The sequence below is a fragment of the Haliotis rufescens genome, unplaced genomic scaffold, assembly GCF_023055435.1.
Source record: "Haliotis rufescens isolate VD_foot unplaced genomic scaffold, xgHalRufe1.0.p SCAF_1, whole genome shotgun sequence".
Classification (NCBI taxonomy): Eukaryota; Metazoa; Mollusca; class Gastropoda; order Lepetellida; family Haliotidae; genus Haliotis; species Haliotis rufescens.
Window position 1 is genome coordinate 93,189,212 of NW_025963779.1, and position 24,217 is coordinate 93,213,428.

General features: G+C 39.5%; 1 protein-coding gene across 2 annotated transcripts in view; it reads right to left on the reverse strand.

Annotated features, from left to right (window-relative positions):
• Positions 1-24,012, reverse strand: part of LOC124122518 (polypeptide N-acetylgalactosaminyltransferase 13-like) — a 34,954-nt gene extending 10,942 nt beyond the window's left edge. For both annotated transcript variants that reach the window (XR_007223270.1, XM_046485564.2), the window contains exons 1-7: positions 23,375-24,012; positions 16,615-16,784; positions 8,257-8,434; positions 7,523-7,723; positions 3,507-3,624; positions 2,206-2,391; positions 1,739-1,873 (exon numbers count right to left, since the gene is read on the reverse strand). Coding sequence is in view for 1 of the 2 variants with exons in the window: in XM_046485564.2 (XP_046341520.2) it covers positions 1,739-1,873; positions 2,206-2,391; positions 3,507-3,624; positions 7,523-7,723; positions 8,257-8,434; positions 16,615-16,784; positions 23,375-23,760 (1,374 nt within the window). In the remaining variant the exon portion in view is untranslated. The remainder of the gene's footprint in view (positions 1-1,738; positions 1,874-2,205; positions 2,392-3,506; positions 3,625-7,522; positions 7,724-8,256; positions 8,435-16,614; positions 16,785-23,374) is intronic.
• Positions 24,013-24,217: the final 205 nt, after the last annotated feature.

Genomic DNA, 24,217 nt, shown 5'->3' on the forward strand with positions numbered 1-24,217 from the left:
CAACGTAACATTGTACACAGAGACCCCAGGTAATACCCGCAATGTAACATTGTACACACAGACCCCAGGCAACACCCGCAATGTAACATTGAACACACAGACCCAAGGGAACACCCACAACGTAACATTGTACACACAGACCCCAGGTAATACCCGCAATGTAACAATCTACACACCGACCCAAGGCAATACCCGCAATGTAACATTGTACACACAGACCCCAGGCAACACCCACAAGGTAACATTGTACAAACAGACCCCAGGCAATACCCGCAATGTAACATTGTACACACAGACCCCAGGTAACACCCAAAATGTAACATTGTACACACAGACCCCAGGCAATACCCACAACGTAACATTGTACACACAGACCCCAGGCAATACCCACAACGTAACATTGTACACACAGACCCCAGGCAATACCCACAACGTAACATTGTACACACAGACCCCAGGCAATAACCACAACGTAACATTGTACACACAGACCCCAGGCAATACCCACAACGTAACATTGTACACACAGACCCCAGGCAATACCCACAACGTAACATTGTACACACAGACCCCAGGCAACACCCACAACGTAACATTGTACACACAGACCCCAGGCAATACCCACAACGTAACATTGTACACATTGACCCCAGGCAATACCCACAACGTAACATTGTACACACAGACCCCAGGCAATACCCACAACGTAACATTGTACACACAGACCCCAGGCAATACCCACAACGTAACATTGTACACACAGACCCCAGGCAATAACCACAAGGTAACATTGTACACACAGACCCCAGGCAATACCCACAACGTAACATTGTACACAGAGACCCATGGGAACACCCACAACGTAACATTGTACACACAGACCCCAGGCAACACCCACAAGGTACCATTGTACACACAGACCCAAGGGAACACCCACAACGTAACATTGTACACACAGACCCCAGGCAATACCCACAAGGTACCATTGTACACACAGACCCATGGGAACACCCACAACGTAACATTGTACACACAGACCCCAGGCAACACCCACAAGGTACCATTGTACACACAGACCCAAGGGAACACCCACAACGTAACATTGTACACACAGACCCCAGGTAATACCCGCAACGTAACATTGTACACACAGACCCAAGGGAACACCCACAATGTAACATTGTACACACAGACACAAGGTAACACCCAAAATGTAACATTGTACACACAGACCCCAGGCAATACCCACAATGTAACATTGTACACAGAGACCCAAGGCAATACCCGCAATGTAACATTGTACACACAGACCCCAGGCAATACCCACAACGTAACATTGTACACACAGACCCCAGGCAATACCCGCAATGTAACATTGTACACACAGACCCCAGGCAACACCCACAATGTAACATTGTACACACAGACCCCAGGCAATACCCACAACGTAACATTGTACACACAGACCCCAGGCAATACCCAAAATGTAACATTGTACACACAGACCCCAGGCAATACCCACAATGTAACATTGTACACAGAGACCCAAGGCAATACCCGCAATGTAACATTGTACACACAGACCCCAGGCAATACCCACAACGTAACATTGTACACACAGACCCCAGGCAATACCCGCAATGTAACATTGTACACACAGACCCCAGGCAACACCCACAATGTAACATTGTACATACAAAAACCTAAGGTAAAAATCCGTAGGTAACATTGTACATACCGACCCCCAGGCAACAACGCCGACGTCGTACATCAGCAGCTCCGGCCAGACATTCTGTATGTACCAGGAGAAGTCCTTACATTTTAGTTGTTCCTTTAGTTGTAGTCGACCTGAAATACTGCCAACGTCTAGTTCCTGCAAAATAGTGAATAACACATGATCATTACTAACATCATGTAATATTTCGTAGCTCCGTTCACCCCGCGAATAACCAGGAATAACTCGCCGATTTGGTTTCAATTGGTGCATGTCATCGTATCACAATTGCGTAGATCGATGCTCACGATGCCAATCACAGGATTCTCTGCTCGGACTCGAGTATTCACAGACCGCCGTCGTGTAACCGCCCTACTGCTGAGTGAAAAACGTAGCTCCGTTTAGTAAGAGCAAATTTCCATGTTCAAAAACGTATAATGTATTGTATAAACAAGTATGGTTTGTGCGTATGACATTGTAGACTGACTTACTGCCATTTCGGGATAGTTCTGGTACACATATTTCTTTAGGGATCCCATCCAAACGTCGACAGCACGCTTGTAGTTGTACACTTCTACTTGACGTCTACCCCCAGGGAAGGAGTAGGGCTGGGGTCGGGCGATATGCCCCTGGTGTGAACACGGGACATGGACCAGCTGACCCCCACACAGCCACACCTGTACAGTGATACATAGTTGGGCAATGTGTATGTCGCTGTGTACCTCCACCAAATGTCTCCCAGATTCTATCCTGGTTCTTGTTGCACACCTATTCGCGGAATTAAAATTTTGAACGTTGTCATCATTATTTGCGTATGATAAAGTATGTGAGTTACTACAATCTTAGTACTAAGATCGCTTTGTGGAACGTTGTTCCTATGCCTACGATAAAATATGTGAGCTACGACCAACATAGTTCTAAGATCGCTTCGTGGAACGTTGATCGTAAGCCTATGATAGAGAATGTGAGTTACGACCAACATGGTACTAAGATCGCTTTGTGGAACGTTTATCGTAAGCATATGATGAAGTGTTTGAGTTACGACCAACATGGTACTAAGATCGCTTCGTGGAACGTTGATCCTATGCCTATGATGAAGTATGTGAGTTACGACCAACATCGTACTATGATCGCTTTGTGGAACGTTGATTCTATGCCTCTGATAAAGTATGTGAGTTACGACCAACACAGTACAAAGGTCGCTTCGTGGAAAATTGATTGTAAGCCTATGATAAAGTATGTGAGTTACGACCAACTAAGTACTAAGATCGCTTTATGGAAAGTTAATCCTATGCCAATGATAAAGTATGTGAGTTACGACCAACTAAGTACTAAGATCGCTTTATGGAAAGTTAATCCTATGCCTATGATAAAGTATGTGAGTTACGACCAACTAAGTACTAAGATCGCTTTGTGGAACAGGTTCCTGAACCTCATCGTCCGCGTGGCAGTTGTATTCCAGGGTAGAAGGCACTGGGCATGAAGGCCTCTGTGGACCAATCTATGTCGTGTTCCAGGACAGACGCAACACGGAGATGCCTCATGACATGGAGAGTAAAGAACAGTAAACTACGTTTATAATGAACACGCTTATAATGAACTGAACGATACAACGCACTTATCTTTTAGTCCCGGCCATTTGTTGTATATGTGCTGTATATGTGCTTATAACGAACTACGGTTATTACGAACTAAAATTAGTGGTCCCTTTAAGTTCGTTATAACCGTAGTTTACTGTATTGGTTAAATGCACAGGTAGACTGAAGCATGCACTGTGTTTTAAAACTCGTACCCTCCATGACAGCTCAAGATTCTCCCCACCCCAGATCTTCATTCCTTCATCATAGGATCCGATGTCTGCAAAGTACTGCTTGTCTACCGCAAACGCTGCCCCTACCATTGTAGCGCCCCTGTCAGAACATAGAGATGGCGCACGCCTATACGTCAAGAAGTCAGTGAGTATGGTTTTACTAAGACCTCGGCAATCTGCAAAAGGCATTGCAAGACCTCGGAGCGGTTTTTACATTGCCGATACCCGGTCTTACGTCCTCTAACATAACCGAGGAGGAGTGTTTTATCGCACTAAGCAATACAGTGTGTCGCAGTAAAAAAGCAATGCGACCAAAGCGTGCGAGAGAAGAATCACGTGCAGCATAGACAAAACTAAGTCATGACATCTACAGTTGAACGTTTTTGCACTGCTGGCTCAGTGGGAAAACAGTTGGTTAGAAAACTTAACATGCTATGTGAGGTTGCAGGTTCGATTCCCGTCATTCTTAATGGAAAAGTTTCTTTTTTGTCTTCGATTTTTCAACATTGGACGTTTGAAAAACTAAGTCCAAAGTCCATCTGCTACTCAAATCATCAGGTCTTACTTGCAAAAAGTAAAACTTCATACCCGGGGTAAAGTCTAACTTGGAAAAAGTAAATTCTTCTAAGAGGTTATTTAAAGACAGAAAGATATCTACAATACAATAGGCAGGTATATAACTAACGCCCCTGCAGCTGTGTGAACATGGCGATGCTGCACAAGTATAGCTAGCGCCCATGTAAACATTGAAATATCGAAGAGCAGTTCCTTGCGTCATGTGTGAACAAGAGACAAAAATAATATACGGAAAACGAATCTGAAGGCATCCCTGGTCAAAATAACACAGCTTAGTTGCTACACGTTAAAATACACACAGCTTAGTTGCTACACGTTAAAATACACACAGTATATGCACAGCCACATCCACTCGTCCTAAGGTTTGTGTCCGGAAAATTCAAGACGAGAACGGACAACTGATTCTTGTCATTATGAGAAGAAATTATGTATTGTATGTACAACGTGAGTGACCAATGCCAGACAGTATGAGAAGAAATTGTGTATTGTATGTACAACGTGAGTGACATATACCAGACAGTATGAGAAGAAATTGTGTATTGTATGTACAACGTGAGTGACATATACTAGACAGTATGAGAAGAAATTGTGTATTGTATGTACAACGTGAGTGACCAATGCCAGACAGTATCAGAAGAAATTGTGTATTGTATGTACAACGTGAGTGACATATACCAGACAGTATGAGAAGAAATTGTGTATTGTATGTACAACGTGAGTGACATATACTAGACAGTATGAGAAGAAATTGTATATTGTATGTACAACGTGAGTGACCTATACCAGACAGTATGAGAAGAAATTGTATATTGTATGTACAACGTGAGTGACCTATACCAGACAGTATGAGAAGAAATTGTGTATTGTATTTACAACGTGAGTGACATATACCAGACAGTATGAGAAGAAATTGTGTATTGTATGTACAACGTGAGTGACCTATACCAGACAGTATGAGAAGAAATTGTGTATTGTATGTACAACGTGAGTGACATATACTAGACAGTATGAGAAGAAATTGTGTATTGTATGTACAACGTGAGTGACCAATGCCAGACAGTATGAGAAGAAATTGTGTATTGTATGTACAACGTGAGTGACATATACCAGACAGTATGAGAAGAAATTGTGTATTGTATGTACAACGTGAGTGACATATACTAGACAGTATGAGAAGAAATTGTGTATTGTATGTACAACGTGAGTGACCAATGCCAGACAGTATGAGAAGAAATTGTGTATTGTATGTACAACGTGAGTGACATATACCAGACAGTATGAGAAGAAATTGTATATTGTATGTACAACGTGAGTGACCTATACCAGACAGTATGAGAAGAAATTGTATATTGTATGTACAACGTGAGTGACCTATACCAGACAGTATGAGAAGAAATTGTGTATTGTATTTACAACGTGAGTGACATATACCAGACAGTATGAGAAGAAATTGTGTATTGTATGTACAACGTGAGTGACCTATACCAGACAGTATGAGAAGAAATTGTGTATTGTATGTACAACGTGAGTGACATATACTAGACAGTATGAGAAGAAATTGTATATTGTATGTACAACGTGAGTGACCTATACCAGACAGTATGAGAAGAAATTGTGTATTGTATTTACAACGTGAGTGACATATACCAGACAGTATGAGAAGAAATTGTGTATTGTATGTACAACGTGAGTGACATATACCAGACAGTATGAGAAGAAATTGTATATTGTATGTACAACGTGAGTGACCTATACCAGACAGTATGAGAAGAAATTGTGTATTGTATGTACAACGTGAGTGACATATACTAGACAGTATGAGAAGAAATTGTATATTGTATGTACAACGTGAGTGACCTATACCAGACAGTATGAGAAGAAATTGTGTATTGTATTTACAACGTGAGTGACATATACCAGACAGTATGAGAAGAAATTGTGTATTGTATGTACAACGTGAGTGACATATACCAGACAGTATGAGAAGAAATTGTATATTGTATGTACAACGTGAGTGACCTATACCAGACAGTATGAGAAGAAATTGTGTATTGTATTTACAACGTGAGTGACATATACCAGACAGTATGAGAAGAATTTGTGTATTGTATGTACAACGTGAGTGACCTATACCAGAAAGTTGGGGGAAAACTAATGTGGAAAGAAGAACCACTTACACTCTTCCGAAAAGACGTTGTTCTAGTGTTTGATCAAAGAAATACCCATCTCAAAGATTTACTATAAGCCTCAATACAATAAGGAAGGACTTTCTTTATATTCAGAAAATAGAGGTTTTAATACTATTTGGATTCTCCAAAATTAAAACTGTTTGCACGATGTTCACGAAGTTCAGTTATGTCAAAACATTTGATTTTTCAACGTTGTATGGTACTATCCTACACGTCAAACTGAAAATGAATTTGTCAACAAACTCGGTGACATTAAGTACATCTACATCCTGATAGGTTTGTTAATTTGTCAAAACAGCCAGAAAACAATATGTCCAATGCTGTACTCAGGGCATACATGTATGTGAAATTTGAACATTGAGATGAGAAGAAGGCATCCCCATGGGCATCAATTGTGCTCCCCCTTGCTCATCTGTGTCTTTAAGCCTCCGACACATGATTTCCGCTCGTATTGGTAAAGCCAAAACAAGGGAATTTGGCCGAAAGGTTTAAATTGAGCTTCAGCTGATATCGTTCAAATAGCCAATTTCCTCTCTCTGATTTACCCCAATGAGCTTGAAAATAAAAGTGACTAGTGACGCATCTGTTTCGTATTTAGATCTTTGCATAAAGATGTGGGTAGCCAAATCTTGACAAGAGGGACTTCAACTTTCCAATAGTCAACTTTCCCTTCATGTCGAGCAATATTCCAGCAGCTCCAGCTTTTGTTGTTTACATATCTCAACGTTTGAGGTATAATCGAGCATGACCTTTCCACGAAGATTTCAAAGAGGGTCGTACGAATCTTTCTCAAAGTTTCTTTGATTACGTTTACAACATCCAAGGCCTCAGTAAAGTAAAACATTTAGGGTAGACAAGTAGAGGGGTTTTCCAAATTTGATGCATCAGAGACAAAAATCATGTTTGATGCAATTTCATAATTTGTGTACGTGACAATTGACTTGCCTTTGCATGTGTTTGTTACGGGTGCCATCGGTGGGTCAGGATACACTCACCATTTCGCGAACACCTGGTATCCTAATTTTGGGATAGTGATACATGCTCATGATATAGTCAGAGTCTTACAACTGACCGCACTCAGCAGAGATTCCTAATAACATCTTTTGTAAGCAGTGTTTCAGTATATATCCCATAATAGAATATCTATTTGTGATCGTGATTTCGATACTTTCTTTTCCTGATTATTATTATTGTTGCTATATTTTTGGTCACACGTGTGAGTAGCAAACCCACCTTCTCGTAGAATGGAACTGGGGTCCGATTTCTTCATGTCGGAAAAAGTATTCGAAGAATGTAAGCTTCCAGTTAAATCCGTATTTGATTACGTAATCTGGCCTGATGCTGTACTTGAGCGTAGTCGCATCGATGTAGTCAAGGACGCCCATCGCCAGCGTCCTCTTGTTCTTCCGAATCTCCATCAACAACGGCTCCAGCCTAAATGTAGAACTTGTACGTGTTTAATCACAAACACGGGTGAAACATGAACGTGACTAATCACACACACACAGGTAAAACATGCACATGGCTAATCACACACAGGTGAAACATGTAAGTGACGAATCACACACACGGGTGAAACATGTAAGTGACGAATCACACACACAGGTGAAACATGTAAGTGACGAATCACACACACAGGTGAAACATGCACATGGCTAATCACACACAGGTGAAACATGTAAGTGACGAATCACACACACAGGTGAAACATGTAAGTGACGAATCACACACACAGGTGAAACATGTAAGTGACGAATCACACACACAGGTGAAACATGTAAGTGATGAATCACACACACAGGTGAAACATGCACATGGCTAATCACACACAGGTGAAACATGTAAGTGACGAATCACACACACAGGTGAAACATGCACATGACTAATCGCACACAGGTGAAACATGTAAGTGACGAATCACACACACAGGTGCAACATGTACATGCTAGATACTGTAAGCTACAAACCACTGCACGTTCATCTCCATGTGACTGTCCAGGAAGACGAGGACCTCGCCCCTGGCTGCTCTCCATCCCGCCAGTCGGGACTGAATCAGTCCTCTACGCTCCCGCACACGCAGTATTCTAACCAGATACTTCGGAAAGTGCTCAGAGACATATTCATCCAGTTGCGACTTTAAACTCTCTGAAATCATTCGTTCACTGCATGTGAGCATTGTGCTGGTCGTGCATAGGATTCACAAACATAATCCTGATAAATATTATCTTGAGGGGCATCATCACCTTGTGATCGCTTCATGAGGAACACCATGAACACTGGACAGGGTTACGTCTGTATGAGTAAGCATTAAAGGCATCAGTAGAAGAAGTAGTAATAGTAGCTGTAGTAGTAGAAGTAGTAGTGGTAGTAGTAGTAGTAGTAGCAGCAGCAGTAGTAGAAGTATTAGAAGAAGTGGTGGTGGTAGTAGAAGTAGTAGTAGTAGTAGCAGCAGTAGTAGTAGTAGTAGCTGTAGTAGTCGAAGTAGTAGTGGTAGTAGTAGTAGTAGTAGCGGTAGTAGTAGTAGTAGTAGCAGCAGCAGTAGTAGTAGTAGTAGAAGTAGTGGTGGTGGTTGTAGTAGTAGTAGTAGTAGTAGTAGCAGCAGCAGCAGTAGTAGTAGTAGTAGTAGTAGTAGAAGTAGTAGTAGCAGTAGTAGCGGTAGTAGTAGCGGTAGTAGTAGTAGTAGTAGTAGTCATAGTAGCGGTGGTAGTAGAAGCAGTAGTAGTAGTAGTAGTAGTAGTAGTAGTAGTAGTAGTAAGTAGTAGTAGCAGTAGCTGCGGTAGTAGTAGCGGTAGTACTAGCGGTAGTAGTAGTAGTAGTAGTAGTAGTAGTAGCAGCAGCAGTAGTAGTAGTAGTAGTAGTGGTGGTGGTTGTAGTAGTAGTAGTAGTAGCAGCAGCAGTGGTAGTAGTAGTAGTAGTAGTAGTAGTAGTAGAAGTAGTAGTAGCAGTAGTAGCGGTAGTAGTAGTAGTAGTAGTAGTAGTAGTAGTCATAGTAGCGGTAGTAGTAGTAGTAGTAGTAGCGGTAGTAGTAGTAGTAGTAGCAGCAGCAGCAGTAGTAGTAGTAGTAGTAGTAGTAGAAGTAGTAGTAGCAGTAGTAGCGGTAGTAGTAGTAGTAGTAGTAGTCATAGTAGCGGTAGTAGTAGAAGTAGTAGTAGTAGTAGTAAGTAGAAGTAGCAGTAGCTGCGGTAGTAGTAGCGGTAGTACTAGCGGTAGTAGTAGTAGTAGTAGTAGTAGTAGTAGTAGTAGTAGTAATAGTAGCGGTAGTAGTAGAAGTAGTAGTAGCAGTGGCTGCGGTATTAGTAGCGGTAGTACTAGCGGTAGTAGTAGTAGTAGTAGTAGTAGTAGTAGTAGTAGTAGTAGTAGTATATAATCAAGCATATCAAGACGAGTCGAAGAAAGTTTATAATTCCAAGGCTTTTTCATATCAAAAGACACTCGGGTGAGATTCTATTTATCATCTAAAGTCATTCTTCCGACTTTTTTATTTTGAAAACAAATGTAAACAGTGTCTAGTGTAAAAGGCGCATTTAACCAGCTTCAGTGACAGAGTGGTAAGTGATGATTTCACACGGGCCTGCAATGCATAATGATGCAATTTCATCTAATGGTAATCAGTTTTGGATGATAATCATATCAAAGGTTGGAATGATTGAATGAAAATATCATAATCATTTCTCGCGTCATTTTTTGTTCTCATATGGTATGTAAAATACTAGCGTCATGCCAAGTTTTGATTACATACATTAAACGTTTATTCACGCTCTATCTTTGTACATGTTTACTCTATCTTTGTACATGTTTCCTCTATCTTTGTACATGTTTCCTCTATCTTTGTACATGTTTCCTCTATCTTTGTACATGTTTACTCTATCTTTGAACTTGTTTACTCTACCTTTGTACATGTTTGCTTTATCTTTGTACGTCTTTACTCTATCTTTGTACATGTTTCCTCTATCTTTGTACGTCTTTACTCTATCTTTGTACATGTTTCCTCTATCTTTGTACGTGTTTACTCTCTTCGTACATGTTTGCTCTATCTTTGTACATGTTTACTCTATCTTTGTACATGTTTCCTCTATCTTTGTACATGTTTCCTCTATCTTTGTACGTCTTTACTCTATCTTTGTACATGTTTCCTCTATCTTTGTACGTGTTTACTCTATCTTTGTACATGTTTCCTCTATCTTTGTACGTCTTTACTCTATCGTTGTACATGTTTACTCTATCTTTGTACATGTTTCCTCTATCTTTGTACATGTTTCCTCTATCTTTGTACGTCTTTACTCTATCGTTGTACATGTTTGCTCTATCTTTGTACATGTTTCCTCTACCTTTGTACGTGTTTACTCTCTTCGTACATGTTTGCTCTATCGTTGTACATGTTTACTCTATCTTTGTACATGTTTCCTCTATCTTTGTACGTGTTTACTCTCTTCGTACATGTTTGCTCTATCTTTGTACATGTTTACTCTATCTTTGTACATGTTTCCTCTATCTTTGTACATGTTTCCTCTATCTTTGTACGTGTTTACTCTATCTTTGTACATGTTTCCTCTATCTTTGTACGTGTTTACTCTCTTCGTACATGTTTGCTTTATCTTTGTACATGTTTGCTCTACCTTTGTACATGTTTCCTCTATCTTTGTACGTGTTTACTCTATCTTTGTACATGTTTACTCTACCTTTGTACATGTTTACTCTATTTTTGTAAATGTTTGTTCTAAGTTTGTATGTGTTTAATCTCTTTGTACAGGGGCGGTCGGGTAGCCTAGTGGTTAAAGCGTTCGCTCGTCACGCTGAAGACACGGGTTCGATTCCCGACATGGGTACAATGTGTGAAGCCCATTTGTGGTGTCCCCCGCGGTGATATTGCTGGAATATTGCTAAAAGCGGTGTAAAACCATACTCACTCACTCACTCTTTGTATATGTTTACTCTATCTTTGTACATGTTTGCTCTACCTTTGTACATCTTTACCCTATCTTTGTACGTGTTTCCTCAAACTTTGTACGTGTTTACTCTCTTCGTACATGTTTACTCTACCTTTGTACATGTTTACTCTACCTTTGTACATGTTTACTCTCTTTCTACATGTTTGCTCTCACTTTGTACATGTTTGCTCTAAATTTGTACATGTTTACTCTACCTTTGTACATGTTTACTCTCTTTGTACATGTTAACTCTAACTGTGTACATGTTTACTCTCTTTCTACATGTTTACTCTACCTTTGTACATGTTTACTCTCTTTGTACATGTTAACTGTAACTGTGTACATGTTTACTCTCTTTATACATGTTTACTCTACCTTTGTACATGTTTACTCTACCTTTGTACGTGTTTACTCTCTTTCTACATGTTTACTCTACCTTTGTACATGTTTACTCTACCTTTGTACGTGTTTACTCTCTTTGTACATGTTTGCTCTACCTTTGTACATGTTTGCTCTACCTTTGTACGTGTTTACTCTATCTTTGTACGTGTTTACTCTCCTTGTACATGTTTACTCTCTTTGCACATGTTTACTCTACCTTTGTACATGTTTACTCTCTTTGTACGTGTTACCTCTAACTGTGTACATGTTTACTCTCTTTCTACATGTTTACTCTACCTTTGTACATGTTTGCTCTACCTTTGTACTTGTTTAGTCTATCTTTGTACGTGTTTACTCTACCTTTGTACGTGTTTACTCTATCTTTGTACGTGTTTCCTCTATCTTTGTACATGTTTGCTCTATCTTTGTACATGTTTGCTCTATCTTTGTACGTGTTTACTCTACCTTTGTACGTGTTTACTCTACCTTTGTACATGTTTACTCTACCTTTGTACGTGTTTACTCTATCTTTGTACGTGTTTGCTCTATCTTTGTACATGTTTGCTCTATCTTTGTACGTGTTTGCTCTATCTTTGTACATGTTTGCTCTATCTTTGTACGTGTTTACTCTACCTTTGTACGTGTTTACTCTACCTTTGTACATGTTTACTCTACCTTTGTACGTGTTTACTCTATCTTTGTACGTGTTTGCTCTATCTTTGTACATGTTTGCTCTATCTTTGTACGTGTTTAGTCTATCTTTGTACGTGTTTACTCTACCTTTGTACATGTTTACTCTCTTTGTACATGTTTGCTCTACCTTTGTACATGTTTGCTCTACCTTTGTACGTGTTTACTCTACCTTTGTACGTGTTTACTCTATCTTTGTACATGTTTGCTCTATCTTTGTACATGTTTGCTCTATCTTTGTACGTGTTTACTCTATCTTTGTACATGTTTGCTCTACCTTTGTACGTGTTTACTCTACCTTTGTACATGTTTGCTCTAACTGTGTACATGTTTACTCTACCTTTGTACATGTTTACTCTACCTTTGTACATGTTTACTCTACCTTTGTACATGTTTGCTCAAACTTTGTACATGTTTACTCTCTTTGTACATGTTTACTCTACCTATGTACATGTTTACTCTACCTTTGTACATGTTTACTCTCTTTGTACATGTTAACTCTAACTGTGTACATGTTTACTCTACCTTTGTACATGTTTACTCTACCTTTGTACATGTTTACTCTACCTTTGTACATGTTTGCTCAAACTTTGTACGTGTTAACTCTAACTGTGTACATGTTTACTCTCTTTCTACATGTTTGCTCTTACTTTGTACATGTTTACTCTACCTTTGTACATGTTTACTCTCTTTGTACATGTTTACTCTACCTTTGTACATGTTTACTCTACCTTTGTACATGTTTACTCTCTTTCTACATGTTTGCTCTAACTTTGTACATGTTTGCTCTAACTTTGTACATGTTTACTCTACCTTTGTACATGTTTACTCTCTTTGTACATGTTAACTCTAACTGTGTACATTTTTACTCTCTTTCTACATGTTTACTCTACCTTTGTACATGTTAACTCTCTTTGTACGTGTTAACTCTAACTGTGTACATGTTTACTCTCTTTCTACATGTTTACTCTACCTTTGTACATGTTTACTCTCTTTCTACATGTTTACTCTACCTTTGTACATGTTTACTCTACCTTTGTACATGTTTACTCTACCTTTGTACATGTTTGCTCTTACTTTGTACATGTTTACTCTACCTGTGTACGTGTTTACTCTACCTTTGTACGTGTTTACTCTAACTTTGTACATGTTTACTCTATCTTTGTACATGTTTGCTCTATCTTTGTACATGTTTACTCTACCTTTGTACGTGTTTACTCTACCTTTGTACGTGTTTACTCTATCTTTGTACATGTTTGCTCTATCTTTGTACGTGTTTACTCTACCTTTGTACGTGTTTACTCTACCTTTGTACGTGTTTACTCTATCTTTGTACATGTTTGCTCTATCTTTGTACATGTTTACTCTACCTTTGTACGTGTTTACTCTACCTTTGTACATGTTTACTCTACCTTTGTACGTGTTTACTCTATCTTTGTACATGTTTACTCTACCTTTGTACGTGTTTACTCTACCTTTGTACGTGTTTACTCTATCTTTGTACATGTTTGCTCTATCTTTGTACATGTTTACTCTCTTTGTACATGTTTGCTCTTACTTTGTACATGTTTACTCTACCTTTGTACATGTTTACTCTATCTTTGTACATGTTTACTCTACCTTTGTACATGTTTACTCTACCTTTGTACATGTTTACTCTACCTTTGTACGTGTTTACTCTACCTTTGTACGTGTTTACTCTATCTTTGTACATGTTTGCTCTTACTTTGTACATGTTTACTCTACCTTTGTACATGTTTACTCTATCTTTGTACATGTTTACTCTACCTTTGTACATGTTTACTCTACCTTTGTACATGTTTACTCTATCTTTGTACATGTTTGCTCTATCTTTGTACATGTTTGCTCTATCTTTGTACGTGTTTACTCTACCTTTGTACATGTTTACTCTACCTTTGTACATGTTTGCTCTATCTTTGTACATGTTTGCTCAAACTTTGTACGTGTTTACTCTATCTTTGTACATGTTTACTCTATCTTTGTACGTGTTTACTCTACCTTTGTACATGTTTGCTCTATCTTTGTACATGTTTACTCTATCTTTGTACATGTTTGCTCAAACTTTGTACGTGTTTACTTTACCTTTGTACATGTTTGCTCTATCTTTGTACATGTTTGCTCTATCTTTGTACATGTTTGCTCAAACTTTGTACGTGTTTACTTTACCTTTGTACATGTTTACTTTACCTTTGTACATGTTTGCTCAAACTTTGTACATGTTTACTCTCTTTGTACATGTTTACTCTACCTATGTACATGTTTACTCTACCTTTGTACATGTTTACTCTCTTTGTACATGTTAACTCTAACTGTGTACATGTTTACTCTACCTTTGTACATGTTTACTCTACCTTTGTACATGTTTACTCTACCTTTGTACATGTTTGCTCAAACTTTGTACGTGTTAACTCTAACTGTGTACATGTTTACTCTCTTTCTACATGTTTGCTCTTACTTTGTACATGTTTACTCTACCTTTGTACATGTTTACTCTCTTTGTACATGTTTACTCTACCTTTGTACATGTTTACTCTACCTTTGTACATGTTTACTCTCTTTCTACATGTTTGCTCTAACTTTGTACATGTTTGCTCTAACTTTGTACATGTTTACTCTACCTTTGTACATGTTTACTCTCTTTGTACATGTTAACTCTAACTGTGTACATTTTTACTCTCTTTCTACATGTTTACTCTACCTTTGTACATGTTAACTCTCTTTGTACGTGTTAACTCTAACTGTGTACATGTTTACTCTCTTTCTACATGTTTACTCTACCTTTGTACATGTTTACTCTCTTTCTACATGTTTACTCTACCTTTGTACATGTTTACTCTACCTTTGTACATGTTTACTCTACCTTTGTACATGTTTGCTCTTACTTTGTACATGTTTACTCTACCTGTGTACGTGTTTACTCTCTTTGTACGTATTAACTCTAACTTTGTACATGTTTACTCTATCTTTGTACATGTTTGCTCAAACTTTGTACGTGTTTACTCTACCATTGTACATGTTTACTCTCTTTGTACATGTTTACTCTATCTTTGTACATGTTTGCTCTACTTTTGTACATGTTTGCTCAAACTTTGTACGTGTTTACTCTCTTCGTACATGTTTACTCTACCTTTCTACATGTTTGCTCTATTTTGTACATGTTTACTCCCTCAGAACATGTTTACTCTACCTTTGTACTTGTTTGCTCTACCTTTCTACGTTTACTCTATCTTTGTACACGGTTAATCTCTTTGTACATGTTTACTCTACCTTTGTACATGTTTACTCTATCTTTGTACGTGTTAACTCTACCTTTGTACATGTTAACTCTAACTGTGTACATGTTTACTCTCATTCTACATGTTTGCTCTATTTTGTACATGTTTACCCCCTTTGAACATGTTTACTCTACCTTTGTACGTGTTTACTCTATCTTTGTACATGTTTACTCTACCTTTGTACATGTTTATTCTATCATTCTACGTCTTTACTCTACCTTTGTACATGTGAACTATATCTTTGTACGTGTTTACTTTCTTTGTACTTGTTTAGTCTATCTTTGTACGTGTTTACTCTACCAAGGTACATGTTTGCTCTATCTTTGTACATGTTTGCTCTACCTTTGTACATGTTTACTCTACCTTTGTACATGTTTACTCTACCTTTGTACATGTTTACTCTACCTTTGTACGTGTTTACTCTACCTTTGTACATGTTTACTCTACCTTTGTACATGTTTACTCTATCTTTGTACGTGTTTACTCTATCTTTGTACATGTTTACTCTGTCTGTGTACGTGTTTACTCTATCTTTGTTCATGTTTACTCTACCTTTGTACATGTTTACTCTATCTTTCTACGTCTTTACTCTACCTTTGTACATGTGAACTATATCTTTGTACGTGTTTACTTTCTTTGTACTTGTTTAGTCTATCTTTGTACGTGTTTACTCTACCAAGGTACATGTTTGCTCTATCTTTGTACATGTTTGATCTACCTTTGTACATGTTTACTCTACCTTTGTACATGTTTACTCTACCTTTGTACATGTTTACTCTACCTTTGTATCGTCACGATATGGCTGAAATATTGCCGATGTGACGTTAAATATTAACTCACTCACTCTACCTTTGTACATGTTTACTCTACCTTTGTACATGTTTACTCTACCTTTGTACGTGTTTACTCTATCTTTGTACATGTTTACTCTGTCTGTGTACGTGTTTACTCTCTTTGTTCATGTTTATTCTATATTCATCAGGTTTCATCCACGTGTTCTAGGACAGTGAGGCTGCCACTCAAGTAATACCCATAGTGCTAGCATCATCAACAAGGATGACTTCCTTGAGCAGGGACGTCGGCGTTCTGTTGATGATACTGTAGACTGTCCTCAACAGCAGTGACGGCCACTCGTCATAGAAAGGCACGATGACGGTGGTTGTGGGTAGACCGTCTACAGGATACGTCAAGTTGCGGCAGCTGAAAGGCAAGTTGCGCTAATGTCAACCTCGGACATACTAACGTCAGGAATGAATACAAATAGGCAATGAATATACGGACAAAACTCGGCAATGACAAGTCAGGAAAAGCGGTAAGAATCAAGTTGGTCAAAATGACGTCGGGATGAGCTGAAAGTTTGATACAATGTAGTCTGGTCGGAATAACAATTTAGTTATAGTCGTGAATAACTACAAACTGATAAGAATAAAGTTGAGAATAGCTACATGGTAGTCTGAAATAGCATCACGTTGGTTACTACGTAGTCTGAAATAGCAACACGTTGGTTATTATGTAGTCTGAAATAGCAACACGTTGGTTACTACGTAGTCTGAAATAGCAACATGTTGGTTACTACATAGTCTGAAATAGCAACACGTTGGTTATTACTTGGTCTGAAATAGCAACAGGTTGGTTACTATGTAGTGTGAAAAGCTACACATTGGTTATTACGTAGTCTGAAATAGCAACATGTTGGTTATTACGTAGTCTGAAATAGCAACATGTTGGTTATTACTTGGTCTGAAATAGCAACACGTTGGTTTCTACGTAGTCTGAAATAGCAACACGTTGGTTACTACGTAGTCTGAAATAGCAACACGTTGGTTACTACGTAGTGTGAAATAGCAACACGTTGGTTACTACGTAGTCTGAAATAGCAACACATTGGTTACTATGTAGTCTGAAATAGCAACACGTTGGTTACTATGTAGTGTGAAAAGCAACACATTGGTAATTACGTAGTCTGAAATAGCAACATGTTGGTTATTACGTAGTCTGAAATTGCAACACGTTGGTTATTACTTGGTCTGAAATAGCAACACGTTGGTTACTACGTAGTCTGAAATAGCAACACGTTGGTTACTACGTAGTGTGAAATAGCAACACGTTGGTTACTACGTAGTCTGAAATAGCAACACATTGGTTACTATGTAGTCTGAAATAGCAACACGTTGGTTACTACGTAGTCTGAAATAGCAACATGTTGGTTACTATGTAGTCTGAAATAGCAACACGTTGGTTACTACGTAGTGTGAAATAGCAACACGTTGGTTACTACGTAGTCTGAAATAGCAACACATTGGTTACTATGTAGTCTGAAATAGCAACACGTTGGTTACTATGTAGTGTGAAAAGCAACACATTGGTAATTACGTAGTCTGAAATAGCAACATGTTGGTTATTACGTAGTCTGAAATTGCAACACGTTGGTTATTACTTGGTCTGAAATAGCAACACGTTGGTTACTACGTAGTCTGAAATAGCAACACGTTGGTTACTACGTAGTGTGAAATAGCAACACGTTGGTTACTACGTAGTCTGAAATAGCAACACATTGGTTACTATGTAGTCTGAAATACCAACACGTTGGTTACTACGTAGTCTGAAATAGCAACATGTTGGTTACTATGTAGTCTGAAATAGCAACACGTTGGTTACTACGTAGTCTGAAATAGCAACACGTTGGTTACTATGTAGTCTGAAATAGCAACACGTTGGTTACTACGTAGTCTAAAATAGAAACACGTTGGTTACTACGTAGTCTGAAATAGCAACATGTTGGTTACTACGTAGTCTAAAATAGAAACACGTTGGTTACTACGTAGTCTGAAATAGCAACATGTTGGTTACTACGGAGTCTGAAATAGCAACACGTTGGTTACTACGTAGTCTGAAATAGCAACATGTTGGTTACTATGTAGTCTGAAATAGCAACACGTTGGTTACTACGTAGTCTGAAATAGCAACATGTTGGTTACTACGTAGTCTAAAATAGAAACACGTTGGTTATTACGTGGTCTGAAATAGCAACACGTTGTTTTTTACGTAGTCTGAAATAGCAACATGTTGGTTACTATGTAGTCTGAAATAGCAACACGTTGGTTACTACGTAGTCTGAAATAGCAACACGTTGGTTACTACGTAGTCTGAAATAGAAACACGTTGGTTACTATGTAGTCTGAAATAGCAACATGTTGGTTACTACGTAGTCTGAACGAGTAATGATACAATGTACTGATGCAGACATTAATAACTTCTACCTACACCCAGCATGTCAACAGGTGCATTGTAAAAATCGCAGTGGTAGAGAAGAACAGGAGACCACATGAAATCCCCCTACGTAATAACCAAATTATTAACGGGGTTCAGCACAGTGCTTAAAGAACAAGTAATAGGAACATGAAAGTGAATTTCAAATTGACGTTACTTTGAAGTTACAACGGCAAGCAACAAGTTAACGATTTCAAATACCTATTTCAATAGGACATCGGTTACCTCTGGCATAATTAGATGATAAAACTCTTCAACATTATTAGGGGATTATGGAGAGAGCAAGGATTAAACGAAACTTTATTTTTCAAAATCTTAATTGAAAATGTTATCAGCACACAATGTTTCGCGTTAATTATTTCACGAACCCAACAGGGGCAGGGGTGGGGGTGGGTTGTGGGGGTGGGAGTGGGGGTCCATTTATGTATTAAAATGATTTCGATGGCACATATTTTGGACAGATATGTCTACGTTTCTAACGTGTTGGGTACGACGCCTCCAGAAGGGACTGAAGCTGTCTCCACGTCATTCTCCCATAGAGCCACCCCCATCCCCTAACGCCCACCTACCCGTTTAACCCCCACCTCCTATACAGATTACATGTGTATTCCTCCGTTACCACCTTTTAAAACCTACTTGTGATAGGGAAGTGCAAGTTTATGGAACGTAGTGTCCGAACAAGAAACATTCCTTGCTGACATAGTGACAGATAAATCTTACATCTACCCCATACAGTTACCCCTTGAAACACTTGAGGGTTGGTTTAGTGAGAGGTTGAATGAATGGGTGTGTGAGTGGGTTGGTTTAGTGAGTGGTTGAATGAGTGGGTGTGTGAGTGGGTTGGTTTAGTGAGTGGTTGAATGAGTGGGTGTGTGAGTGGGTTGGTTTAGTGAGAGGTTGAATGAGTGGGTGTGTGAGTGGGTTGGTTTAGTGAGAGGTTGAATGAGTGAGTGAGTGAGTGAGTGAGTGCAAGTAGGCGCTCGAGATCACTGGGCTGTTTGATGCACCAGTGATCCAGTTAGTGCGAGGGCGTGCATGCCAGGGCCGCCAGCCCGCTGCTTGGTGTAGGAGATATTGCAGTGAAACTGTGTCATTACGTCGGAGAACAATGCAGACTCTCGGGGAAGTTCCACACGCCCCTGACAAACACCAATTCCCATCCTACGGAACAATCACAGCCTCTCATACAAACATGAAAAAATACTGAACAAAAAAGTTAAGTTTATAAATATATTATAGGTGATATTTTTTATTAGTGAAGATTGAGTTTCCTCTAAATGTGTACGGTATCGTTCTGTTTTGTTCTGTATATATGCAATGAAGTCACAGTGACATGTGACTAGAGCGTTGTAGGTTTTGTTCAACAGTCATTGCGACTAAAATATATTTAGTTTACACCTTTTATATTTCTTTGTGCCGACATGCGCGGTTTCATTCGGTCATAAAGGACATTCCTGTTGTCAGTGTTATCAGCGACAATGTTTATAACGCAGAACGAAAAGCCATGATCGATATAAGTCATGACAGGACCGACCACCAAGCTCAAGGTATGGCAGGCCGGGGTATTTAGTTAAACACAAGGGTAACAGTTGATTTCCAATCATTCCCCTATTTATGTAAGTGTGCTCGCGCCTATATGGTGACTCAATGCCGGGTGCAAGCCGTTTATTAAAGTAGACGCGTGCGTAAAACCCAACTGTAAGATATGGCCCTGTAATGGTAGAGGTTTGGTCTCAGATCATTGAGACGAGGCGTGGTGAAAAGTCCTTAGCCTAACTGTGACGTGGTGAGTTGATCCAGGGGCGGTCGGGTAGCCTAGTGGTTGAAGCGTTCGCTCGTCACACCGAAGACCCGGGTTCGATTCCCGACATGGGTACAATGTGTGAAGTCCATTTCTCGTGACCCCCACCGTGATATTGCTAGAATATTGCTAAAAGTGGCGTAAAAGCATACTCACTCACTGGTGCTCATCCATAATACTATCATGTACATTATAATTAGTGGTGGCAGTTCAAGATCTTCCTGATTGGGATCCTATTCGAGGTTCCCTGGATTTCTTGGGTGACACAATGTCCGCAGGAATGGCTGTTGGATTTAGCTTTTACAGTTGGACATACTTGTTTATGCAAAGTGTGTGGGTGGTTGGAGTTTCGGGTAGGGCAGGACATGCTTACCTCTTTCGCTTACACCTAGTGTCATCACTGATGTTCTGGGGTCCATTCATGCACCGCTACTTTGCTTTTGTGTCCATTGAAATCTGTTTCGTCGGATAGCTAAGAGTGGTTATTGTCTGGCGTAGGCGTGGTATATTACTTCAAGCGTGAAACTCGGGGACGAGACATGTAGGACATAGTAGGCATGCCCCATGGGCCCCAACTGTGCTGCGTGCCTTGGTTATCTGTGTCGTCATGCATTGAGGACAGGTGGGCAAAATCAAGACAAATGAATTTGGCAAAGAAATTTAGTTTAACACTCAGTTATAGCAATGATATGATGTCATTTAATAATCGGTCAAATAGACAAATCCGTTCCATTGATGTACCGACCTGAATCAGAAAATAGAAGAGACCAGTGAGACCGCCTCTTCGGTTTCCCTTTTAGATGTGTGCATACAGATGTTCACAAGGCATGCCTTTAGTGTCTACATTTCTTTTGAGATACATTCGAACATGCTCTTTCCACGAAGATTTCAAAGATCATCACACAACATTTGCTCAAGAGTTCTATGACCAGGGTGACAACAAGGCGCAAGTAAGCCGCCAAGAAGATTATGGTATACACATGGAGGAGTTTGAAGGCATATAAAGTTGACGCATCATTGACGAAAAATCCCTATTTGGAGTGGAACCATAATTTCGCGTGTAATTCAATTGACTTGCCTTTGCATGGGTTTGCGACGGGTGCCACCGGTGGGACAGGATACGTTCACATTTTCGCGAAAACCTGTTAACATCACTATTTGATAGTGATTCACATGCTCATGATATAGTCGGAATCGTACAATGGTCTCTGCTTTAAGAGTTTTGTTGCTCTTACTATACTATAGCTCTGCTTGTCTCATCTCTCCTTACACTACTATAATCTGATTGGTTATGGAGCGGGCAATTATTTCCCCTGTAGTCCGCTCATGTACCCCTCTGAGAAATCAATCGTTGAGTTGAAATGAACCGATGTTTAAACGAATTCATTAGGTAAGGGGAAGTAACTCGGTTCGTTTCGTCGTCTGCTAGCTGTCAAAATGCCTTAATCAAAGCGTTTTACTCAGTGAACCTTCGGACATATATTCCGGGTCGTTATGTATAAATGCTGCTGAGATAAACTCGTTGTCAAACGAACCTTGGGGCACTGGCTTACGCCCGGGGGTCATATACTCCTCCAGATCGGTTGACAACTTATAAAATATATATATAGAGAGAGAGTTACTGCAATACCGCTCTGCTACATTTAATCTAAACTGAAAACAAATATAGAGCATTTCAAACATTCTCTATCAGCAATCAGTAAATAATTGAGTTGTAAATCACTGTCGCGAGAATTAAACACATTAGCCATTCAACTGCTAAATCGAGCTGCAAGATCAATCGATTCTATCGTGATTAAAAAACTACTAAAGTTTATTAGATGTAATCCATTTTGTGAGTTGTACCAGTTGGCTGTGTTCACCCATGACGCACATGAGAACCGATCTAACAATGAAAGTGTTAACCTGTTTCCATACAAGTACTGATGGTATAAGTAAATTCATCCGTTCAGCGGTGTATGTGAGGGTGTTGGCAATGTGAAGATATTTATTCGTCTCTTTAAACAAAGATTATTGACAACCTTCAACAATCATGTTGCAGTTCCACCAATATTATATCTTATACCTTTTATTATGAACATTTTTAATTCCCGTTAAATGTAGAAAAAGATCTTCCACTCCCCATTCCAGTACATCTAAGAACATGTATGACTCATTTCAGGTGGAGCAAGTTAGGGGAGAATCACAAATGTCTCCTATACTGAACAATTAGGTAAATATTGCATAGAAAATGGTAGATCTTTTATTTAAGATGAATTTCATGTATTGCTTGTTTGTGGGCGTTATTCAGCTCTAAGAAGTATGTACCATAAACAATGTATTAATTCTCAAACTGTAACATCTTTTACGGAAATATCTGTATCTGAAAACGTTTATGTATAACACATGTTTATATTTTTATAATACATGTTTATGTTATATTATGCCCAATGGCTATCAGAAACCTAATGGATTACGTCACTGACATGCGCAGATCATGCGACCAAACTTTACTGAATAAACTGTCTGTCCGTCAGTCTTTGTAGAAGACTGCTGTGCACTACTTAAGGGGAGGTTCAATAGGTTTAGACAATTAGACAATTGTATATTAACCTGTGTGTGTGTGGTGTGTGTGTGTGTGTGTGTGTGTGTGTGTGTGTGTGTGTGTGAGGGGAGAGGTGTATCCGTATAATCCGCGTCAGATTAGTTAAGGATATATCTAAGTGAACAGTGTGGTTACCTTTGGGGGCGGGAGTCTGGCACCCTCCTGTTGAGTGGGGTCAGGTCGCTGGCCAGGATGTTCACCCGGTACTCAGACAGAGACTTCTCCGCTGCTTCCTGCTCCTCGCCAACAAAGACAACACCGCGCCCATTCTCCCCTGTCTGAGACATGTCATTGTGGCCATAGTTGGCAATGAGGGGGTTTGGGGGGCCACCTCGCGTTGTACTCTGGGGAGTGCTCTGTCCAGTCTCTGTCCCTTCACAGTGTACCTCCCCGTCTTCAAGTAAGTCCTGCACAAATGTTTTTGACCGTGTGGTAGAATGTTTTGACGATATTAGAGCCAAAAATACACACAGTCCAAACACAAATAGCAAACTTAGTGGTACCTTCAGGGTGAAACGCATGACAAGGACCAACACACACCTGTCGGTACCCTCAGTACATCCAAACCTGTGTCGTCCAGTCAGTAGGGAATATCACCCTGTTGTGTGAATCTGGCGTGGGGATGCGACGAACGGCACTACCCTTGCAAGAATATCGTGACAGAGATCTCAGTTTGCTTGAAGTATTACCCTAAACAAAAACAATTGAACTTGTCCAGAAGACAAACTGCCGGCGAGACCCGGGTTGGCGTGTAGGTACTTTGTGCAAGTCAATACAACATCACACACTGATTATGTTGGTGACAGTATATCGACGCTCGGATTGGCTACTGAGGGCTGGACAGAGATATCCATTCTCGTCACTGGTTGGTTGTATGCGGAGGTGACAGGACGCGAGCAGCTCCTTGTCTTATTGATTTGTAACTTTAATAGCTTTTTCGTAAACCACAGCAAATTGTGTAAAATATTCGAGGATATT